This window comes from Columba livia, chromosome 2 (genome assembly GCF_036013475.1).
Source record: "Columba livia isolate bColLiv1 breed racing homer chromosome 2, bColLiv1.pat.W.v2, whole genome shotgun sequence".
NCBI classification, from domain to species: Eukaryota; Metazoa; Chordata; class Aves; order Columbiformes; family Columbidae; genus Columba; species Columba livia.
Genome location: NC_088603.1, coordinates 24,787,017 through 24,806,604, shown reverse-complemented (window position 1 = coordinate 24,806,604; position 19,588 = coordinate 24,787,017). Strand labels below are relative to the sequence as shown.

Here is a 19,588-nt window from a genome sequence, read left to right as displayed (position 1 = left end):
GTCAGCAGGACCTCGTCTCTGCCCCTTCCAAGAGAACAGAGCAATAGTAGCAAAAATACACAACTATATTATGTTCTAAGAAGAAAATGAGTTACAAGAAGGGAAGTAACTGCAGAATATTAAAAAAAAAAAAAACAAAAAAAAACAACACTTTAAAAGGAAATGAGCAAGAGTTATTCTAAAAACATAAATGCCTCTTTATGACCCAGAAAAGTTTCATCAAATTGAAAGTTTACAAGGTCAACTGATTTCTCACCCACCAAGAAATACGGAAATACAACCCTAAACTTTCAGCACAATAACTAGATGACTAAAATTTCCTTTGATTTCTCCTCTGGATGTAATCATCATCAGGGCAATCATATTTACGTGAGAACATTCCCACTGCAGCATACTACACACTGTTAAGAATTTGCTTTATGCTGTTCTGCTCAATCACTGACAGGTTTGAGAGTTTACACCATGGCCATTTGGATCATGTTGTGCTCCAAACAGCACCATGAAGAATTCTCATTCTGTTCTCACAAAACATATTACTTGCTCTCTCTGATGTACTCAGACCTCAATTGCCAGAAATACTGCTATGCAGTGATATACATGCACACTGTAAAGACAAATAGTGAACATGGGACAGTTTTCCTCCTGTAACTGACAGCTGGAGAGTCCAGTTTTGCTATGGCTTCCACGGTATTTTAAATGGAGCACTTGGAAGAACAGAGAAGGAAGAACCAAAGCAACAAGAATGAAACATAATACTGTATAATTCAAAGCCTGCTCTATTTCACACTCAAACAGTTCAGAATACCTACTGCTTTAAGATCCTAGACCGGTAATTGTCTTATTCTCAGTTCTTGTGTGCGACCTCTTTTTTTGGACACCTTTTTTTGAAATATATTCCATTTCTGTAGCCTTTTTTATTTCTTTTTCCTACTTACTAATACTGATTTTGTCCAGTACTTTTCAAGGCAGGTTCAGACTAATGCAACTTTTCCTATTGGTTACTTTTCGCTTATAAGAAAAAGAAAATAATAACAATAAAAAAATAGAGTTTAAAACAAATCAGGGGACATGCATTCCTTCTGATTTTCTTTTCTCTGTGCAAGTCACATAAATAATGGCAACACACAATTAGTGGACACACAGAAACTGTTTGACAACGTTTTTATATGCATATTTAAAACTCAGACAAGATTATACAAAGTTTTCAACATAAGTCAAATTAAATGCCTAAATTACTTAACCATAGACAATTATTAACTAGAAAAGCAGCTGTCCTGATCAAGGCGGGTTACTGTTAGCCCTTCAAAATTTGAAGTGTCTTGAAATCACTACACTTAGCTGAAAGGTCACCTTCTGAAAGCTTTTAGAAAGATACTGAGTATCAACAGCTTGTATAAATGGCAGTGGTGGTTGAGGAGACACAATTTTATGGTGAATGCTCAGCATCTTGCTCAATTAATACCTAAGTCTAGGACACTGATTCAGAAAACACTAAAACAGGCATTAAGGTCCATCTTTATTCATATTAGGCCTACTGCAAATGGTACCTCAGGCACGTGCTTGGGCTGATGTGACAGAAAAAGCCATGTACTTTTACTAGTTCTTAGGAGGGCAGAAAAAAAATCAGCTATTATCCTTGAAATCTTTTAAGAAACAGTTAAGGCATATCAATCTTAGATTCTCATAACATGTCTCTTGAACCAGTATCTAAAACTGCCTCACATTGATTTTTAGAAACTTTCAGCTTTATGTTGTTTGAAATTGAGCTACAGATTATAAATGGCAATTTTGTCAATCAAGATGCACTTCAGAAAACCTGCTTTTGGCATGTGATGTACAATTCAGACACAAGTAAAAGAGTAAAGGGAAAAGAGAAGATTCAAGTGTATTAAACATTGGTTTTCTGTTTACGAAATGGAGAGAGAAAGCAATATGACTATTTTATGTCTGATCGATTACTACCTTGCCTAGTAAATAAAGCCAGCATATCAGAGCAGGTTTATGAATGAGCCTGTGCTTTTATATGACACAATATTATCTTGTAACATAAGTTTTTGGATAACAGACCAAGGCTTTTGTTCAGAATGGGCTTCAGCTTCTTTTGTAATATGCACATATTTCTTCAAACTGCATTTCTGTTCAGTGTCACCTGCATGCAGAAAAGTTTGCAATTACAGTTCCATATCACATGAGAACACAGCCTGTACACAGAGAAAAACATCTATTCTCTGATATATGGAGCCAACAAGGAAGGTGCCTGCAAAGATGTACACCCATGTGAATAAACAGAGCTGCACTGATTTACACCAGCTGAGTCCCAGCACATTTTTTCCAATGTATTGCCTGCAACCACCCTCTCAAAGGCCAGAGCTGAGCCTTTGCTCAATGCTCCTTTATAGTTATAGCTCATTTCTCATTCAGCAACTGAAATATGACAGATACTAAAGAAACATTCTGATTCCAAAGAAATCTACAAAACCATTTTTTCTCCACTGAACAATGTCTTAATTTGTTTTCTTTTTCTGATAGCAAATTACTCTTCACATTTTGCATTACCAAGCTGCCAATAAGCCAAGCTCTTGCAATCCCAGCCATGCTCAGGGTTTTGCTCAGAGTCAGCCGACTGGATGAAAACATCTCACAAGCAGAAGATGACACCTACATGCATCAGGTTGAGTGACTGGCTGGCCTGACATCCAACCAGCCCTTGAAAGTCAAGGATGGGGGTCACACATTCATTTATTATTTCATCTCCTTCTCTTCCCTCCCACTACCAGCTGGTAGTTGCCCCAGAAAGTGTCCATCACATGCTGCTGGGAATTTTTAAGACTTTAAAGATGGAGGAATAGGAGGCTACATGTCTTCTTTCCTAAAAGAACTGTTAACAGAGTGTGAGATATAACTTCAGTATTTTTAAAGCCTCCTTTACTGAGACACATAGGCAATATTCTTCAAGAAAGTTTCCTACACATTTACAAGATTGCTATTTTTAAATCCTAAGCTTAGTTTGTTTACCCAATACCATATGGGTTTAAAGATGTAACACAAAGAACAACACAGACTATGGCTACTCAGACATGATAAGGATGGGAGTTCTTTGTAAGAGGTAAAAGCGAATTGGCAGCAAGTACCTTGTGCCCTGTAATAAGGGAAAAATACTACATGTGCAGGGATATAGAAGACAATATAGTGTAGTCAGAGAGCTAAAACTGAGCTGAAACTTCTTAAAAATCCTTTCTGAAGCATTAATACATAGAAGATTTACCTTGTTTTTTAAGGATAATTTTAAAGTTTAATTCACCTCATACTCGCCTAGTTTAGAATTACTTTCATGTGAAGTTTGGCATAAGACATAAAGCCCAGAAAGGAGCCTTGTAAAAGTTGTATCAGTGCAAAACTTGCAGGCAACTGCAGTGAAATCCTGAATAAGTGCTAACAATTTAAAAAAGAAGACCCACAGGTAATGAAGCCTGCTATTTATTTAATTAATTTCAGTGGTGCTGAAATGACATATTTTTCATATTGCTATAATAAAGCAAAGCAGAGGTAAATTCATTAGCAGGATATAATACATTACTCTTCTCTCATTCTACTTACATGCTGTGTTATAGAAGACAAAACTCAGCAGTCAGGCTTCTACTTAATTGGTTTCAAAAAAACCCCTCATTTCCTCATGAAGTCATTGGTGGGAGGAAAATGGAGAGAGATGGGAGGAAAACACAAGCTGTTAATAGAAAACATTCCCCCTCTAAGCAAGAGATGTCTGTTTTACAAAAGTGAAGACTTTTCCTCCAACCAGATTCATCACTTGCAACATATAAGGCACCACAGATACCATGCCTTCACAAAATAAAGTTTCAGCTCAGGTCCATCCTCACAAATACCTCTACTCCACCAGAGATGAATAAGATGTATTTCAGAGCCAAAGTATTTACCAAGTGACAGAAAAACATGTATTGAATAATGAAACAGGAATAAAAGATCAATAAATTTGACTAAATACCTCATTACACAGGTGAACTTCAAAACCCCATATTTAAAAATACTCCTCCCTTGGGTTTAGCACCACTGGCTTCCCAAAAGATGTCTTTAACTCTGTGTACCAGAAAGCACTGTTCCTTTGGGTCTGCATAAGCTTAACTGAAAGTGAGGCCTCTTAAAACCTATTATTTCAGGCTTCAGAGGATGTCAACGACATGAAGCAAACCTTCAGGTATAGAACCAGAGGGAGAAAGCTCCACAGCTTCACAAATGCCTGTTAACACTAGAGTCATGGAAAAAACACTATTAGGCTGTGTTACATGATACAAGACACTTCAGGCACGTATTCATATATATATTTTTATATATATATATATATATATATGAAAAATATTGGAAGCCTTTTAAATCTTCAGTTACATAGGTAATACTTACATTCTCATTTAAAAGGAAAAAGCCATTTTTCATAGCTATCTGAAATTGCAAACTCTTGCAAGTCTTTGCTGTAGAGCTCTACGCAGAAAGTTCACATCTCTGGCATCACCCTTTGGCATACCAGGCTGCTGGGCTCAACGAATGGATATTGTTCTCTTTTAATTACTTTTTAATACTGTGTGTTATGGCACCCAACAGAGCAACAGCATCCAATGCCAGAGAGCAGTCCTCAGGTTTTTGCAATATGCATGTCAGGAAAGACAGGAGATTCAGGCTGCCAACACCCACTCCTGCTGTGCCACGTTACCTGTAGCATGAGGCTCCTGCGGCTCACACGCATCCCGCACCCGTGTTTGTGGAGTGAATGCCCATTTAAAGATAAAACAGCATTTAAATGCTGTTGTCCTGCCTGTGCAGAAATCTACAAAGTATCAGGAGAACTCTTTGTACATGATTCTTGCAGCAAAATGTAATTTTCAGTGTAGGTGGCTCCAAGACTAAAGTTCAGCCAATGCACAGATTATTCCTTTATTGGGAAAGCCTCAGAGCCCTGGGAGGAATATTCACTTTGATCTATAGTGGCTCTCAGAAACCTCGCATAAAGTGGAAAAGACAGAAATACTTTCCCACTTAAAATCTCTCCAGAAGAAAAATCAGGCCAGTACAAGAAATTCAACTCTGATCTGGTCTGAATCTGTTAATAACAGCAAGTATAAAAGCACATCCTTAAATCAAAATCAGAGCTGTAACTAAGCTGGTACCTTCAGTGCAGCAGGGCATGCACAGTGTCCTCCACGCAATCAGCTTTAACACTCAACTAATTCATGCTGATCATCACCACATCCAAGGAACTGTCAGTTCTCCCCAGTACAGGGCTATCTTGAAGGCATTTGGTGCAGCTTTTACTTCTAGACATAATTAAAGCTTATTTACAATGGCAGGTTCTCCTTGATACAGAAAACCTCAAAGTTTGCAACTAGAGAAATATACATTAACAAATGATCAAAAGCAATTAACTACTGATAAAGGTCTTAGCTACTCCATATGAGAGGCCAAATGATATTCCAAAGTTTGTGTAGTTTTATTTTCATTCAGCAGATTGACTCACGTATTTTTTCCTATTCCCATGGTTTTACTTATCAGTATGTACTTGATCAAAACTTCATCCTGTCTTGCATACATCTTACAAGACTAAATAGAAATGCTGAGATTACTGTATCAGGTTATTGGTCCATCAGACCTAGCACCTTGCAACAAAACCTGAAGGTGCTTGCCTCAGAGAATGGCTAAACCATTTGCTGGATCTTCTCAGTTGTGCTGGAAATGATGATGATACATCACTAGTTTGATTCTTTGAGGCTAAAGACTTGTTAGCTCTTACAGACTCTTATTACTCTTTTCTCTTTTATTTTCTATGATGCAGTGCTATGCAGAAAGTAACCTCAGTTCCAATATGCAGGAAAGAATAGGAGTAAAGATGTAATAGTATACTGATTAAACCAAATCATCTCTGCGTTAAGACATTTTATTCACTGTTAAACCTCTTTGAAAAAGCAACCTATTTATAAACGTTATTTCCATTTTACTTGGTAAGTACAGGTTTTTTTAAAAAATAGGTTATTCAAACCTTTAAGTATAGGTGGGACAAATAATTCATATTTCCATTGGTCAGATCCAAAGTGCAACAATAGCAACTTGCAGCTTGGTCATTCATCAACATCTCTAAGTGCTGGTCCAATTCTGAGAACAGATCCTGGTTTATAAACCCTTGCTATTTTATCAAGGTCTATTGCAGTAATAGACCCTGAGAATGCTTATTACAAACAATTACTGTAACAGAAATGGAGAACCAGTGCATATTACATTTAAAAACCTACAAATGTTTAAAACAATAAAAGTCAGGAAACACATGCTTAAAAAGAAAATTTCTTGAAACTGAAAGATCAAACTCCATTCTTAACCTACTATACACAATCAATTAGGTCATTATTAAACATAAATAAACATGAATCATAATAAGGAAGAAATGTGTGGGGTTGCATCTGCTCTTGCTATGGCAGGTACGTGAAGAATGCCAATGGTAGAGATATGCAAAAGCATTTAGAGAATATCTTTGACTTCCACTTGATAATCACTGAGACAGCCTTTATATGATGTATTTTAATTTCATTTATATAATAATGGGAAATTATACAATAGGAAATCAAACAGCCACTTGAGAATTTTAAACTGTTATTCACATTAGATGTTGTTCATTTTTCCTGACTGCTATTTCTTAGCATTTTGTGACTTCCCTCCTACCACGTAACTGATTCCCTAAAGGCCTCAAGCTGCAACCTGGACTCCTAGTACTATGGATGTGTAGCTATGACTAATTACAATGGCAATGGATACGACATGATTAATACACCTTTTGTTTTAAGTTGTGTAATTGGGAAGAGCACTACAGAACAAAAGAGTGTGAAGGTGTGCTGTACTTCACACCATTTTCAGAAGACTACCCTTTGTTACAAGAAAACCATCACTGTTGGATGTTGAAAATGTGAACTATGGGATGGCTTTGTGGAAAAGTCTTTTATTGGTTAATCTGCTCGCTGTGTGGGAATTAATTGTATTAGTTATCTCGTGTAACAACCTGATTAATTTTGTTTTTCAGCGCTATTAACTACCAAACTATACATGATTCACTGGAGAATGAACGAATTTAATCCTTGTGTTCAAATACAAAACCAAACAAGAATAATCCTTTGTTTTATAACTTTTAAACAGATAACTTAAATTCTTAATGATGCTTAGTGTACATTAGGAAGGCACTCACTGAAACTATTTAGCTAATGGTAACTAGACACTTCCATTAGAAAGCCTAATTAATTTGGATTTTAAAATTATCTCTGATTTACAACAGACCATAAAGCTACCCAGTCCAAAATTGTATCTTTTTATCTGAATGCTTGCAAAAGATCAAATTGAAGAAATAGTATCAATAAATTATCCCTTGTTATTTCAACACTGTTCTCAATATTTGCAGCTGTAGTTTTAAAACAGAATTTTAAAAAACTGGCAGGCCTCAAAACTCATCCTGGGGTGTATTTATCTTGGCATTTTAATACACAAATAACTGTGATGATAGGGAAAAGAAAATATGAATATACAGAACGTATACACAAATAGATTTATAGGATATACCTGTGACTACTGCCTTTTGTGCTATCCTATGATCTCATATGATGCAGTGAAAAAAGGCTCCATTAAAGGGAGCGCTGATTTCTGCTGTTAGAACTCAATTTCCATAGCAAAAACACTCACTAAAATTCTACCACAATAAATGAGATGAAGCCCCAAAGAGGAACGTATTGTTTTCAAAATTTCACATTCTATAAATAAAGAGGAAATTTAATCTCGATAAATGAGAAGCCTAATTTAAGAGAGCAAACCCCTAAAACTGGTGCAGAAGTTGCTAGCTTAAAATACACAAGCTGGCAAACAAACAAAGCAATGAGACACATCATAGGAGCTGCTCAGTATTGCTGCTCCTTGTGTACATTGTGACACAGCCATTTTTCCACAGCAAAGAATTTTCAGGATATTAGCCAAGAGGCAGAATAACAAAATATTTTACATAAAATGAGATATTTTTATATCACAGTCAAATAAGGTCTTGGTTTAGAGAGATATTTTTTCTGAGTCACTCCTAAAAGCAGTTTCTAAATTCTCTGATGTCCTCAAGAAAAAGATATAGTAACAGCAAGTCTAAGTAAAATAAAGAATGTAACTTTTATAAAAACATCGTGAAAGACTTTATCTCCCTCCCCCTGCATTTGAAATATATGCTACTAACACAACAACCTTTCAAAGCAAGGGTGTGCTTATGGTTCCCTCTTAAATTTGTGATGAGAATCAAAAGAGATTGCCAGGTTGAGGGAAGAAGCTGCTCTTGCAATACTTTCCCTGATGGCCACCCCACCGCAGTACCAGGAGTCACCTTGGATACTACCTGGGTTAGCAGTGTCTTCCCTGAATAACAATAACAATAACATTACAATATTAGCATAATATTAATAAAACACCAACCAGACTCATCAGTTTTGATCAGTTTCAATGTATGGATGACAAACTAGCTGGGTTTCCATTACCTTACATTTGGAAAGCTTCTTTCCACAATTGTATAAAAACTTCCAAATAGATTATTTGGAAGAGACTAATTGAAAAAATTAGGATCTGAACTTACTACACAGTCTTCAAGAATATATAATGTAAACTGTATCTATCTTGTGGAATAGACTTCTGATCTTTGGCTCTATCAGTAATTTAATTCCTGATGCAAAGAAATATGTCAACATTGATCAATCAATCCTTTGTTGTCTTAGGCACATTACTTCAGCAATAAAGAACTCACCAGAAATATCCTTTCAAGTTGATCTTGAATGTCTTTCATTCCTGGAAAAGCAGCAACCCCTTGAATCATTTCTACAAAGATACAACCCACTCCCCTATAGAGGAAAAACAAACAAAACAAAGTATGTAACATTAGAGAGATTTCTTACAGTTTAAATGGCCAACAACAATGCTTTCGTATCCATCACCAGTATTTGAATAATATTTATTCATCTATTTTAAGAAACCAATGCAGCCTGAAGGATAAGCATGCATGTATACTGAAGTCCATGTCTATACATGAAGATTTCTCAGATGTTTGAAGGCGAGTATAGAGATAGCAGGAAGGTGGATGGTAGCTGTTGAGACCAATAAAGGTACAGCAGCTCTCTCTGTACGAGTGCTTCCCGAGCAGCATACTCATGCTCCCAAATAAATTCTGGGGATGTGGGAATGACAGGGAGAGCACCCTTGGGCGAAGCTGAATGGGGACAGGACCGCAGCATGGAGGCACACTGGAAGGGTTTGGCATGGGAAGAGACTCTAGAAAACAATGAGTAAAGAGGAAAAGGGCACTTGGCTGCTCACAGCCACTGAACTAAGCTACTGCTCTAATGCAGATGACCTCTGGGATGGGCTTGCTTGGGCTTTCCTTTCCCCTCTTCTAGCATAACAGAAGGAAGCCCAAACCCCATAGCTGTGGGGGTCTGCCGCACCCCATTCCCTTACCAAAAAATAATTTTAAGGAAAACATCCCACTTGGCTACCAACAGGATGCAGAATTTAATTAATATATTTTAAGTTGTTCAATTACATTTTCGTACATACATTTTTCTACAACTTCTGCATGCAAACACCTCCCTATGTTGGATAACTATATCTGTGTAAGCAACCACACTAAAAAAACCTGTACCCAAAACAACTGCCAATTCAATAATCCAAAATATACATCAAAATGAACCAAGAATTTGCAAAACTAAGTACAGTACCACCTCTTCCTGAAATTGTGACTTGTACTTCTGTGACAGAAAATCCAAGCAATAACCTCTAATTTAACTTTGTGTTTAGAAGTGAATTATTCAGAACGTAGTAATTACAGACCTTTTCATTGCCTATGTATCGTGATGATGCATTCAGAAAGTAGCATTTAATTTTAGGGATATGTGTGCATATATTGGTGAGGAAGTGGTTCTAGAATAAAACAACCTAATGAAAATAGATTGCATATTTTTGTTAAGGCCAGGGCTGAGTATTTATAGATACCACTTAACTAAGATTATCAGCAGCCAACCCAAGCTTTATTCATCTCTGAAGGCTTTGACCACTACTGAATAATGAAATAATTTTATGTTCCATGACAATGAGAGCTGATAGTCAGATTTGTTGAAGAAGAAAATTAAACATATATCACTATTTTCTAATTCTGTGTCTCAAAGCATTGATATATTTACTAAAGTTTCTCCTTAGGCACTGAAAAGTGGAGGAAAACTTTGGAAAGCACAGTTATTCTACAATGATTCAGGTGTTTATAAAAGAGAGTTTAAAATTTATGTCCCATATGCTTCTGCTGGTTACCAAATGAACTGAATTGATTAAACTGCCATTCATCATTTAGTCTGGTTAGTGCTTCATTAGGCACAGACAGGCACAATACATCTTAGTCAAATACTTATAAATAGTATCAGGATCTCGAGCAAGGAAAAATTCAAGATTTCAGTCAAAAGCCATTTATTCAAGATGAGAAATAAACCAACTGAATTTAGACTAAAGAAAACAGGATCAGAGTTCTATTCTTGCAACCAGAAAACAGACATTTGATCAAACCAGTGTATCATTTGAGAGCATGTGCTACCATTTCCAGAGAAACTTCAGCTAGCTGCTTGTAATGAAATGCTGCAAAGGCAACAGGAAGATTTGTGTAACCTAGTGCTCCATTTAGTCACAAGCTGAAGTGAGAGTGTAACAGTACTGGAATTAAATAAAATAATTTTAAAAATCCAAAGGTTATTAAAAACATCAAGGAGAGAAACATAAACAGCCTTCAAGGTTTGAGCTGGAGGACTGCTGTTCCCTTTGGCCCACTTGAAAATTAGGCTCTAGGCTTGGTTGCAAAGCTTATGGTGTTCAGCCCATTGAAGAATAAGTCCATAGAAAGAAAAGAATAAATTAACACTAAAAAAATATTAAAAATAAATAAATAAAACACACACACACACAAAAGCCATAATAGCGCATAAAAGCTTCAAGATGACTGGATGGTATTTTAGATGCCTTAGCGGTGTCAGTGAATTTCAGGCTCACAGCAAGTGAGTATATAATACGATCCTTGAATCACAAACCGTAAGAGCACAGACACTGAACGTGAAAATAAATAAATCCTCTACAAGGTCTCAAAAGTTTGTCTTGTTTTTTCAGACCTCACAAACAAAGAGATTAGAGAGATTTTTGAGAAAGCAAAAATTATTTTCATGCCAAAAGAACTAGTTTGTAAGGAAATATTAAGAAAACTATGTCAGTCTTGGCTACAAGAAAACACAAGGGACAGGCAGAACGTGATAACTCTGTATTTAAAATTATGCAAAATGAAGGACAAGGAAGAACTGATTAGGATTTTAATAGTTCACAGAACTGTAGGTAGATCTAAGGTAGTATAACTGCAAATAGCAGAATGCCTTTAGGAAATAAAAATTTTAGGGTGAGTGTTAGACAGATACAATGGTGCTACACCTCAGCCTCCCAATGGATTGAAGCTCCATAGTTACAGTCATGTAAAACTAGACAAGCTGAAACACTTAATATTCTTCAGGGAACAGAGTTACATTAACAGCAGGGTGGATCAGATGATCTCACAGATCACTCCCATCTCTAGTTTCTATGATGCAAACATTACTTCTTGAAATATGAAATACAACCAATTAACTTGGCTTTAATGTTCACGCATCTCCAAGAATATGTTATTTATGTATAATTTGTGCACACTCATCAGAAAATGCCATTTTCAGGCAGAACTTGGGAAATAATTTGCGACAAAAGACCATTAGCCTAACATATTTCAGTGTGTTCGATTCAGATTTTCCTACTATCTTTACAGGACTTCTGATTTTGAATAAATAAGCCAAATGCTGTGACTTCATTAAGAGATCTTTCCAATGGAACAGCATAGAATAACCTCACAAAGTAAAAGTGACAGCCATTTAGTGTGGAAATGGGTGGCTTACCCTCTCTGATGACAAAAAGTGTGACTAAACCTATTGATGTATTGATGAGACCATATGTGGCCATACCATCTAATATTGCTGTTCTATTGTTCTCCTTAATTTTCTGGGACTCTGGCTGTGACCATACAGACTTCTAGGGAGTAAGAGTTAATAGCACAGCTAAATGAGTTCCTCTTGCATTTGAATTGACATAGTAAATGAGCCTGTAAAAATTATGTTGGATGCTTCAGGAAACTGCATTTTTTTTCATCTGCACAGCTTTTGTGATTCAAGAGTGTATTCCCTGAAAATTAACTTGCTTACTGGTGGCTTGGCTTTGTATTTTTTGTTTAAGAATTCACATTTCTGTCTCTGTGTAAAAAAGATCCTTACTGCAACAAGAAGAATGTCCAGCCTATCCGTACTTGAATACAGCAAAAAAACAAAAACAAAACCAACCAAACAAAAGCTTTGATGAGGCACAATCTATAAACTATTATTAGGGTTGTTTCCTTCAGTTAATATTCTGATTTTTCTCTTGATGGATCCATAAAAGAGACTACAGACACATTCTGAAATGAGTTATTTTCAAAGCAGGCTTTAGTTTATACCTAAATCAATATTATAGAAGCCTATATGCTTATTATGTATCTTTTAAATGTCCTGAACGGATCTGCTTTCCAGCAGGCTCAGTACAAGTGATAACATTCAGCATGTTCTTTATAGTGAAGGCCTATGCTGGATCTACACAGAAAGTTTCTATCTGGTCATGAAGCCTGTTTTCAGCATGCAGGATTGGGCTTCAGAGGGGCAAGGCTTTTATGAAAACTAAGGAATTGCTTCCAGTAAACTTCCTGGTGAGATTTCTGAAATTCAGAGCAAAAGTAGAGTTTTCACTGAAGTTTCCCAAACTACATGCAGTTTGTACTGCTAAATATATCAGAATTTAGACAAAAATAAAATACACGCCCCCTCTCAAAACTCAACTACTTGTGTTTTTATGAATTTGTCACTAAGATGTAATACTGGAATCTCTTCCATAAAATCCACTATTGATATGCAACATGTTGAAAGGGGACAGAGATTTCTATCTTGTCTGATTTATCCAGGAACAAAGTATGTTCCTATATAATCCTGAACAGAACTACAAAAACAAATTTTGGGGGAAAGGAAGGAAAAGCAAGGGGCTTTCGTCTTCTTAATTGACTAAAATCTGATCTAATTCTGAAGTGCCAGAATACCCATAAATGGTGAACTTGATTGTAATTTGTCTTTCATTATGCTCCACTTTAATATGTGAAAAGTAACATATGATGGGACGTACAGTCTGATCAATGAACAGGGGCAATAAGGCAAACAGATGACAGTTCTCACATGAGAAGTAATGACTGAAGCAAAATTTGCCTTCCATGATGACAAAGAACATTAAAATTTCTACAAAAAGCAGATGCAATGAATGAAAAATAATTTACTTGAAAGTATGATAGTTCAATGCTTCAGTCTTGAAGCAATTGTAACTGCAAGTGAATAGAGTGCTCATGTTCTTGCCTCTGTCATTGAATTACCTAGAAATAAAAGCTCCAGAAATTTGTCTTGCAACCCAACTCTCTGTAGCAATGCTCAGTTTCTACATTAAGAAATATTATATCCATGAAGGACTAAAATGTATATGAACTCTTTTTGCAAGAATCTTTCTATTAGACTCACTTATTCTGTAAAAGCGGAAGGCAAAAAAAGCTCAAGAAAATAATCTTCAAACTTGAGCAACATTTGGCCATGAGTTATTTTCCTGTTGCGTGTGTTCTTCCTGGTTGTCTCTTCTAGATCCAGCTACCTTTATAAGGTACTTTCCCAACACACATAAAACATATTTCTAGCAGTGGAGCAGCAATAGTAAATCTAATGTTTCAAACAGATAAAATATATTTCTATAAACAAACAGAAATGCCCTTCCAATAGTTACAGTTTTCTCACACGTGGTGTTTCTATGAATTCAACCCTGTGAGAATTTCTCCAATCAAAAGCTAATTTAGCTGAAAAAAACTTTTGAAGAACTCACTGACAAGTGAATTTTAATTAACAATACCTTGACAGTTATTGCAATAGCCTCACCTTAATATCCTAATCCTACAGATTAGCATTTCTTGGGACTGGAAGTCATAATCATAAAGAACATCAAGGGCAAAAGAACTAATCTACCCTACGCTGTTTTCTCTCTCAGGCCCCAAGCAGCCTTTCTTCAGGGTGTACTGGGACTCCTGCTCTTGGATCTTTCACTGCAAACTGTTTACAGCAGATACAGGATAAAGATGCCTTTGTAATGTCCCCTGTGTAAAAACATAATTTGGTGCACCTGTGTCTAAGATAAGATCAGTTTTATTTAATAAATATCTTAATTACAGTCATAGGTCTTCATTGGTAAATTATTAATGAAAACATGCATGGAGATACAGTGAACACCCAAATCTGCACTCAGAGCAGGTTATGTGTAGAAAGTGGCATATTCCTGAAAAATACCATTTATTTTTCTAACAATAGGATAGACTGAAAAACTCCACAAGAAGAGCTTTCCCCAAATTAAGAACAAAATTGAAATCATGCATACCAATCCAGATGTTACAAAGTTAAATAACAGTGTTTTAATAAGCAATTTCATAACATTTGACTGGCTCAGTTTTAAGTGATTTCTTCCACAGCACTAATCATAGCTGATGTTAGTTAATAAAAGTGAATTTAAAATACATCACGGCCTATAAGTTCTTAAGTTACCTGAAATGTAAATAAGAGTGTATTTTTTAAAAGGAAAACAACAGGATATGCAAAAAAAAAAAAAAAGCCAGCTGCTAGCAAACACAGTTTAAAGCCAGCTGTACTTCAAAATAAAATATCCCTTGTGACTTCCTGATGTAAGCAACCCAGATGTAGCAGTACATTACCAGAATGAAAAAGGATTTATTAGTCTGTTTAAATTGCTTCATTTACAAATACTGTATTCTTCCTGTAAGGAACAAATAGGTTCATTTGGGCATTTTTTTCCCCCTATGTTTCTGTGTTACTTATATATGGGTTTTAGCAATTCATAAACCCTTTATGTATTGAAGCTTATTTTGCCCACATTGACTTTCAAAGGACTGTAAAATTCAAGGATTGGGATAAGTTACACCAGAGGCAATGCAAAGCCATTTTCTTAGCTACTAGTAAGTCCTCATCAAGAGGAGAATGAAAAAAAAAAAATAAAATCAAAGGTTATCACAAATCTTTTATGCAGTCTTGGGTAGTATAATATATTCTCATGATGGGGCTGTATCAAATGCTGTCAGCACTAAATCACAAAGCCCACTGCATTGATTTCCACCACCAGCCTGACACCACTAATGCATGTATGTCTTCATTAATATTATTTTATTGCCTTTGGCTATTTAAAAAAAGAATGCAGGAGAATGTAAAACTGCATGTGGATCATTAGCTTCTAGTTACTATCCTAATGCCCTACACCAGCAAGTGAAGTGTAAAAATAGCCTGCAGCCTCCACCACCTGCTTCCCAGACACTGTCCAGTGGTTAATACTTGGACTCCTTTTTCATGCAGCTGGTCTTCTACTCAGTAGGAGCCCCACTTTCTATTCCTGGGGAACCAGCATGAAATGTCATTTATCATGGTTATAGCAAAGGTCCTCCGTTTTTTTTTTTCCTAAGTGGAAGAAACAGCTGTGCTTTCTACCTCAACGTTATTTAAATATTTAGTGAAGTGGCTGCCTAGTTTTGTCATCATGTAGATCATCAATAAGGACACAGGAGAGCACACATGATCTGCCATAAGGCCATAATGCCAGTAATTGCATAAAAATGCTAATGCTACAAACACACTTTAGATAACAAATTACCAAATTACCTTGGAATCTGATGGTAGGTGGGTTTGTCTGCCTCTCCCTCCTACTCTGGGAAGACACTAAGTGGTTTTAACGTAATTATGGCCCAGCCATGTACAACCGTTGGATAAATAAAGCCCCAAGCCTGCCTGTGTTCCAGCAGGGCTCACTGTTGGACGTGCCAAATCAGCATAAGTGACCTTAACATGCAACTACACCTCTCACAATCAAACTGGAAGCACTCAGACAACCCAGCAAAGCGGAGAAGCAAAAACCTAAAGCTTTTCTGTCACATACAATATACACTTGCTCTAATTTGACTTCTGATGTGGCAGTAGCTGAGCCTCTACATAAATTCCTGCCATGTGAAAGAAACCATATTACTAAGGCTTTTTTTTAAGCTTTTCATAGTTCTTCAGTTTGTACAGGGCAGTAAAAATTAATGTTATAAATCTAGTACAAGAGTAGTATGACATAGTTTTTCATTTGAAACAAAACTCGCCACATCTATCCCTGAGCAAATGGATCTTTTTATGCTCTGTACAAGAGGACATAATTCATCATTATCATTGAAGATGTAACTGTGTTCTTCCTCAATACTCTTGCATCATTATGAAAGTCCTGACAAAAACATGACCTGGATTGCTGAAGTGGCATTTTAAGTCCTTCCTTGGTCTTCTCTGCTGTTCATGTAATTTTGAATACAAACATGATTATGAAGGGAATGCTCAGTCTGCAATTAAAATTGATTTTAAATGCTTCTATTAGCTGTATGGGTTAATTTGATCTCTGACACAGTAACATCACATAGCAGGACTATACTTTTACTAAAATCATTATTGGGAGGAATGTAAAAAGTACTGGGTTTAAGATTTATTAAACTTTTAAGCAAATAATTTTTCTTTGCGGAAAAAGTTTCAGTGAGAATCAAATATGTCATAAAATCCTTTGTTCAGTTAAAAAAGATCAACCAAAAAACCCATTAATATAGAAGTGCAATTATTTTTTAACTGGTAAATGTTAAAAAAATTCCAATGTATGTTTTGACTAAAAAAAGTATTTTAGAGGATTTCTTGAGCAGTTTGGTTTCCACATATTGTCTCATTCTCTTTGTACTTTACAAATTTGGACATGTATGTACATATGTACACGAAGGTGTGGAACTCACAAGAATTGAACACACATAGACCGAACTATAAGAAGATGAGCAGAAAGAACTATTTATGCCACCCCCCGATGCAGTTGTGCTGCCTCACCCCAAGCAAGCCAAGCTTCTTGCTGAGAGTGTCAGAGGTGTATCTGGGAAAAGAGGTGACTGCAAAATGTCAAAAGCAGATGGGATGCAGAGATTGAATAGAGGCTGTGAAGACACCAGGTCGAACCTGATCTTTGGGACATCACGGCAGTTTTAGGGTAGATGAGAAGCTGAGATGCTGGAGGAAACTCTTTTAGATACGTGAGGTGAAGAATGTTTCGAAGAAAAGCAGACAGCTGATACAGAAGATGCTGCCTTTGCCTATCTGGTGCAGTTGCTAGATCACAACATTCACATTTGGAGACATTTGTTCACTCTCCCTTTTCCTGCCTCTTGGTTCACATTCTGCTACAAGTCAAGGAACTACAACAGCCAGAGGTCCAGTTATATCAAACACTCTCTTCAGAATTAGATATTGCAGTATTTATACTCAGTAACCCCATCAAGTGAAACAATCCTGCAGTGTCTCACTCCTGCCCCCAGCAGTCAGGTCTTAACAGCACTGCAGGGAAAACCTACTTGAGATTTTCAGGAAAACATTGCTTTTCCTCCCACATTCTCTGATCTCAGCTACAGGACTAAACACAACATAGTCATGCTTACTTCCCATCCTCAGCAAAAAAAAAATTCCTGTTAGGTCATCAGTTTCAGTACTGTGCTCCAAGATTACCTTGGTAAATATTTTTCACTCACTGTATGAAAACAGAGTCCTTTTTACCTTATCTTACAGTTACCTCTAGATTTTAACATCAGCATAATTCTAAATTTAGGATGCCTGTATTAAAGAAAAATATTTCAGCAAACTGCAAAAAAAAATCATTATATTTTTCTGAAACTTGCTCAGTATATTTTTTTTCCTCGAATGAAATGAGTTGTATAGATTTAAAAAGTCAAATACACATTCAAAAAAAATGTAACATCTTCCACAGCATGAAATTGTCTTTGTAAGGAAAAATATTTCTTTACACATTTCTGTTTCTTGATTCAAAATTCATTGCTCCTCTTAACACAGTTAAGGCTCTTACTAATTACAGAATTTGTGCAGATTACAGAGATCCTGTGACTTCAGAATCTACAGGGGTAAATTAAGAACCTCCATCTTGGTTTCCAGCAGTCAAAAAAACAAATACCTCCTTTGTTCAACAAAGGGCTAAATGATGTTACCAAAAAAGAGCAACGTGCTCTATATTGTAAACATCAAACTGCCCTTTCAAACCTGCAGGTCTAAATAAAATCTGTAGGTTTGAAAGAAAACCATTCAGTGATGTGCCACACACTGATTTACTGCTGACAAGTACAGTAGATTAAGAACTGAGGGTGCATTCTCACATTCAGAGAATCTCGTATTTGTCCTTGCTACAGCTGGGCATGGAGAAAGTCTATTTTCTGAAAAACAAATACCATGTAATACCAAAGTATTACCACATTAAGACTATGAAAGTCAAGCAACAACAACTGAGTTTCTTGCAAAACACCAATGGTTCTTCTAGTGGTGTGTCAAGAGCAGGTACTAGCTGCCAACCAGCGGAGTAGCAGAAGGGGCTTCCATTAGGGAGATGCGGAGTGATCCACAAAGATACTCACACAAGTTTTTTGATCTGTGCCACTAATCTCACTATGTATTTGTTTTACACATCTAAAGCAAATCAGCGCTAAAGCGCCTACATAGACTCTTGAGTGAAGATGCTATACTTACCACATATCAAGGCAGGTGGAATACTCTGTGGATCCCAGAAGGACATCTGGAGGCCTGTACCATAGGGTTACCACTTCATTAGAATATGTATGGCTGGGAACTGATTTAGCTCTTGCAAGACCTGTGGGGTAAATACAAAGAAATTAATGAAAACAAAACAAAGTAACAGTTTGCTGTATAGTTAGGATCCTAAAAGGATATACGAACATGCACCACATAACATGATGGCATGTTGCAAGTATTTTTTTCTTCTAATAGTGGCTTAAGTTACTTAATGAAAGAACATGGTAGCATCTATCATTTAGTACCTGGCTTAACAGAGCTGTGAATATTATGAAGGAATAATATAATAAAAGATGTTTTTAATTACGACAATCACAGGCCCAGGAGAGATGCAAAGATGCATTGTGATATACCTAAATGAAAGACAAATAAACAAAGATTTCTATTTCTGTTAACTGCCCATCCTTAGACATCCACAGTCTTCCATTTCAGTGTTATTTAGAGAAAGGAAATGAGAAGAAAACTCCCAGACAAATAGTGCCGCAGATGAGGTTTGGTTTTTTAGGGGAGCCTAAGGAAACCTTCCACAGTTTACACTGCAAACACCAGTCTGCTTATTCAAGTTTATTTGAAAGCAGTAGACTCACCCACACATCACTATTCAAATAAATATTAATATTGCAGCAATACATCAGAAAATGGCACGTGCAAATTTCTCTCTCAGCAAACGTATATTGGCAATGTATCAAACTTGGCAGTAGAAATAATTTCAATGAAAT

General features: G+C 36.3%; 1 protein-coding gene across 3 annotated transcripts in view; it reads right to left on the bottom strand.

The window, feature by feature from the left end:
* Positions 1 to 19,588, bottom strand: part of CDK14 (cyclin dependent kinase 14) — a 319,525-nt gene that overhangs the window by 118,990 nt on the left and 180,947 nt on the right. For all 3 annotated transcript variants that reach the window (XM_013367818.3, XM_021290955.2, XM_021290954.2), the window contains 2 exons: positions 18,807 to 18,927; positions 8,813 to 8,906 (listed from right to left, as the gene is read on the bottom strand). In XM_013367818.3, coding sequence (XP_013223272.1) covers positions 8,813 to 8,906; positions 18,807 to 18,927 — 215 coding nt within the window. The remainder of the gene's footprint in view (positions 1 to 8,812; positions 8,907 to 18,806; positions 18,928 to 19,588) is intronic.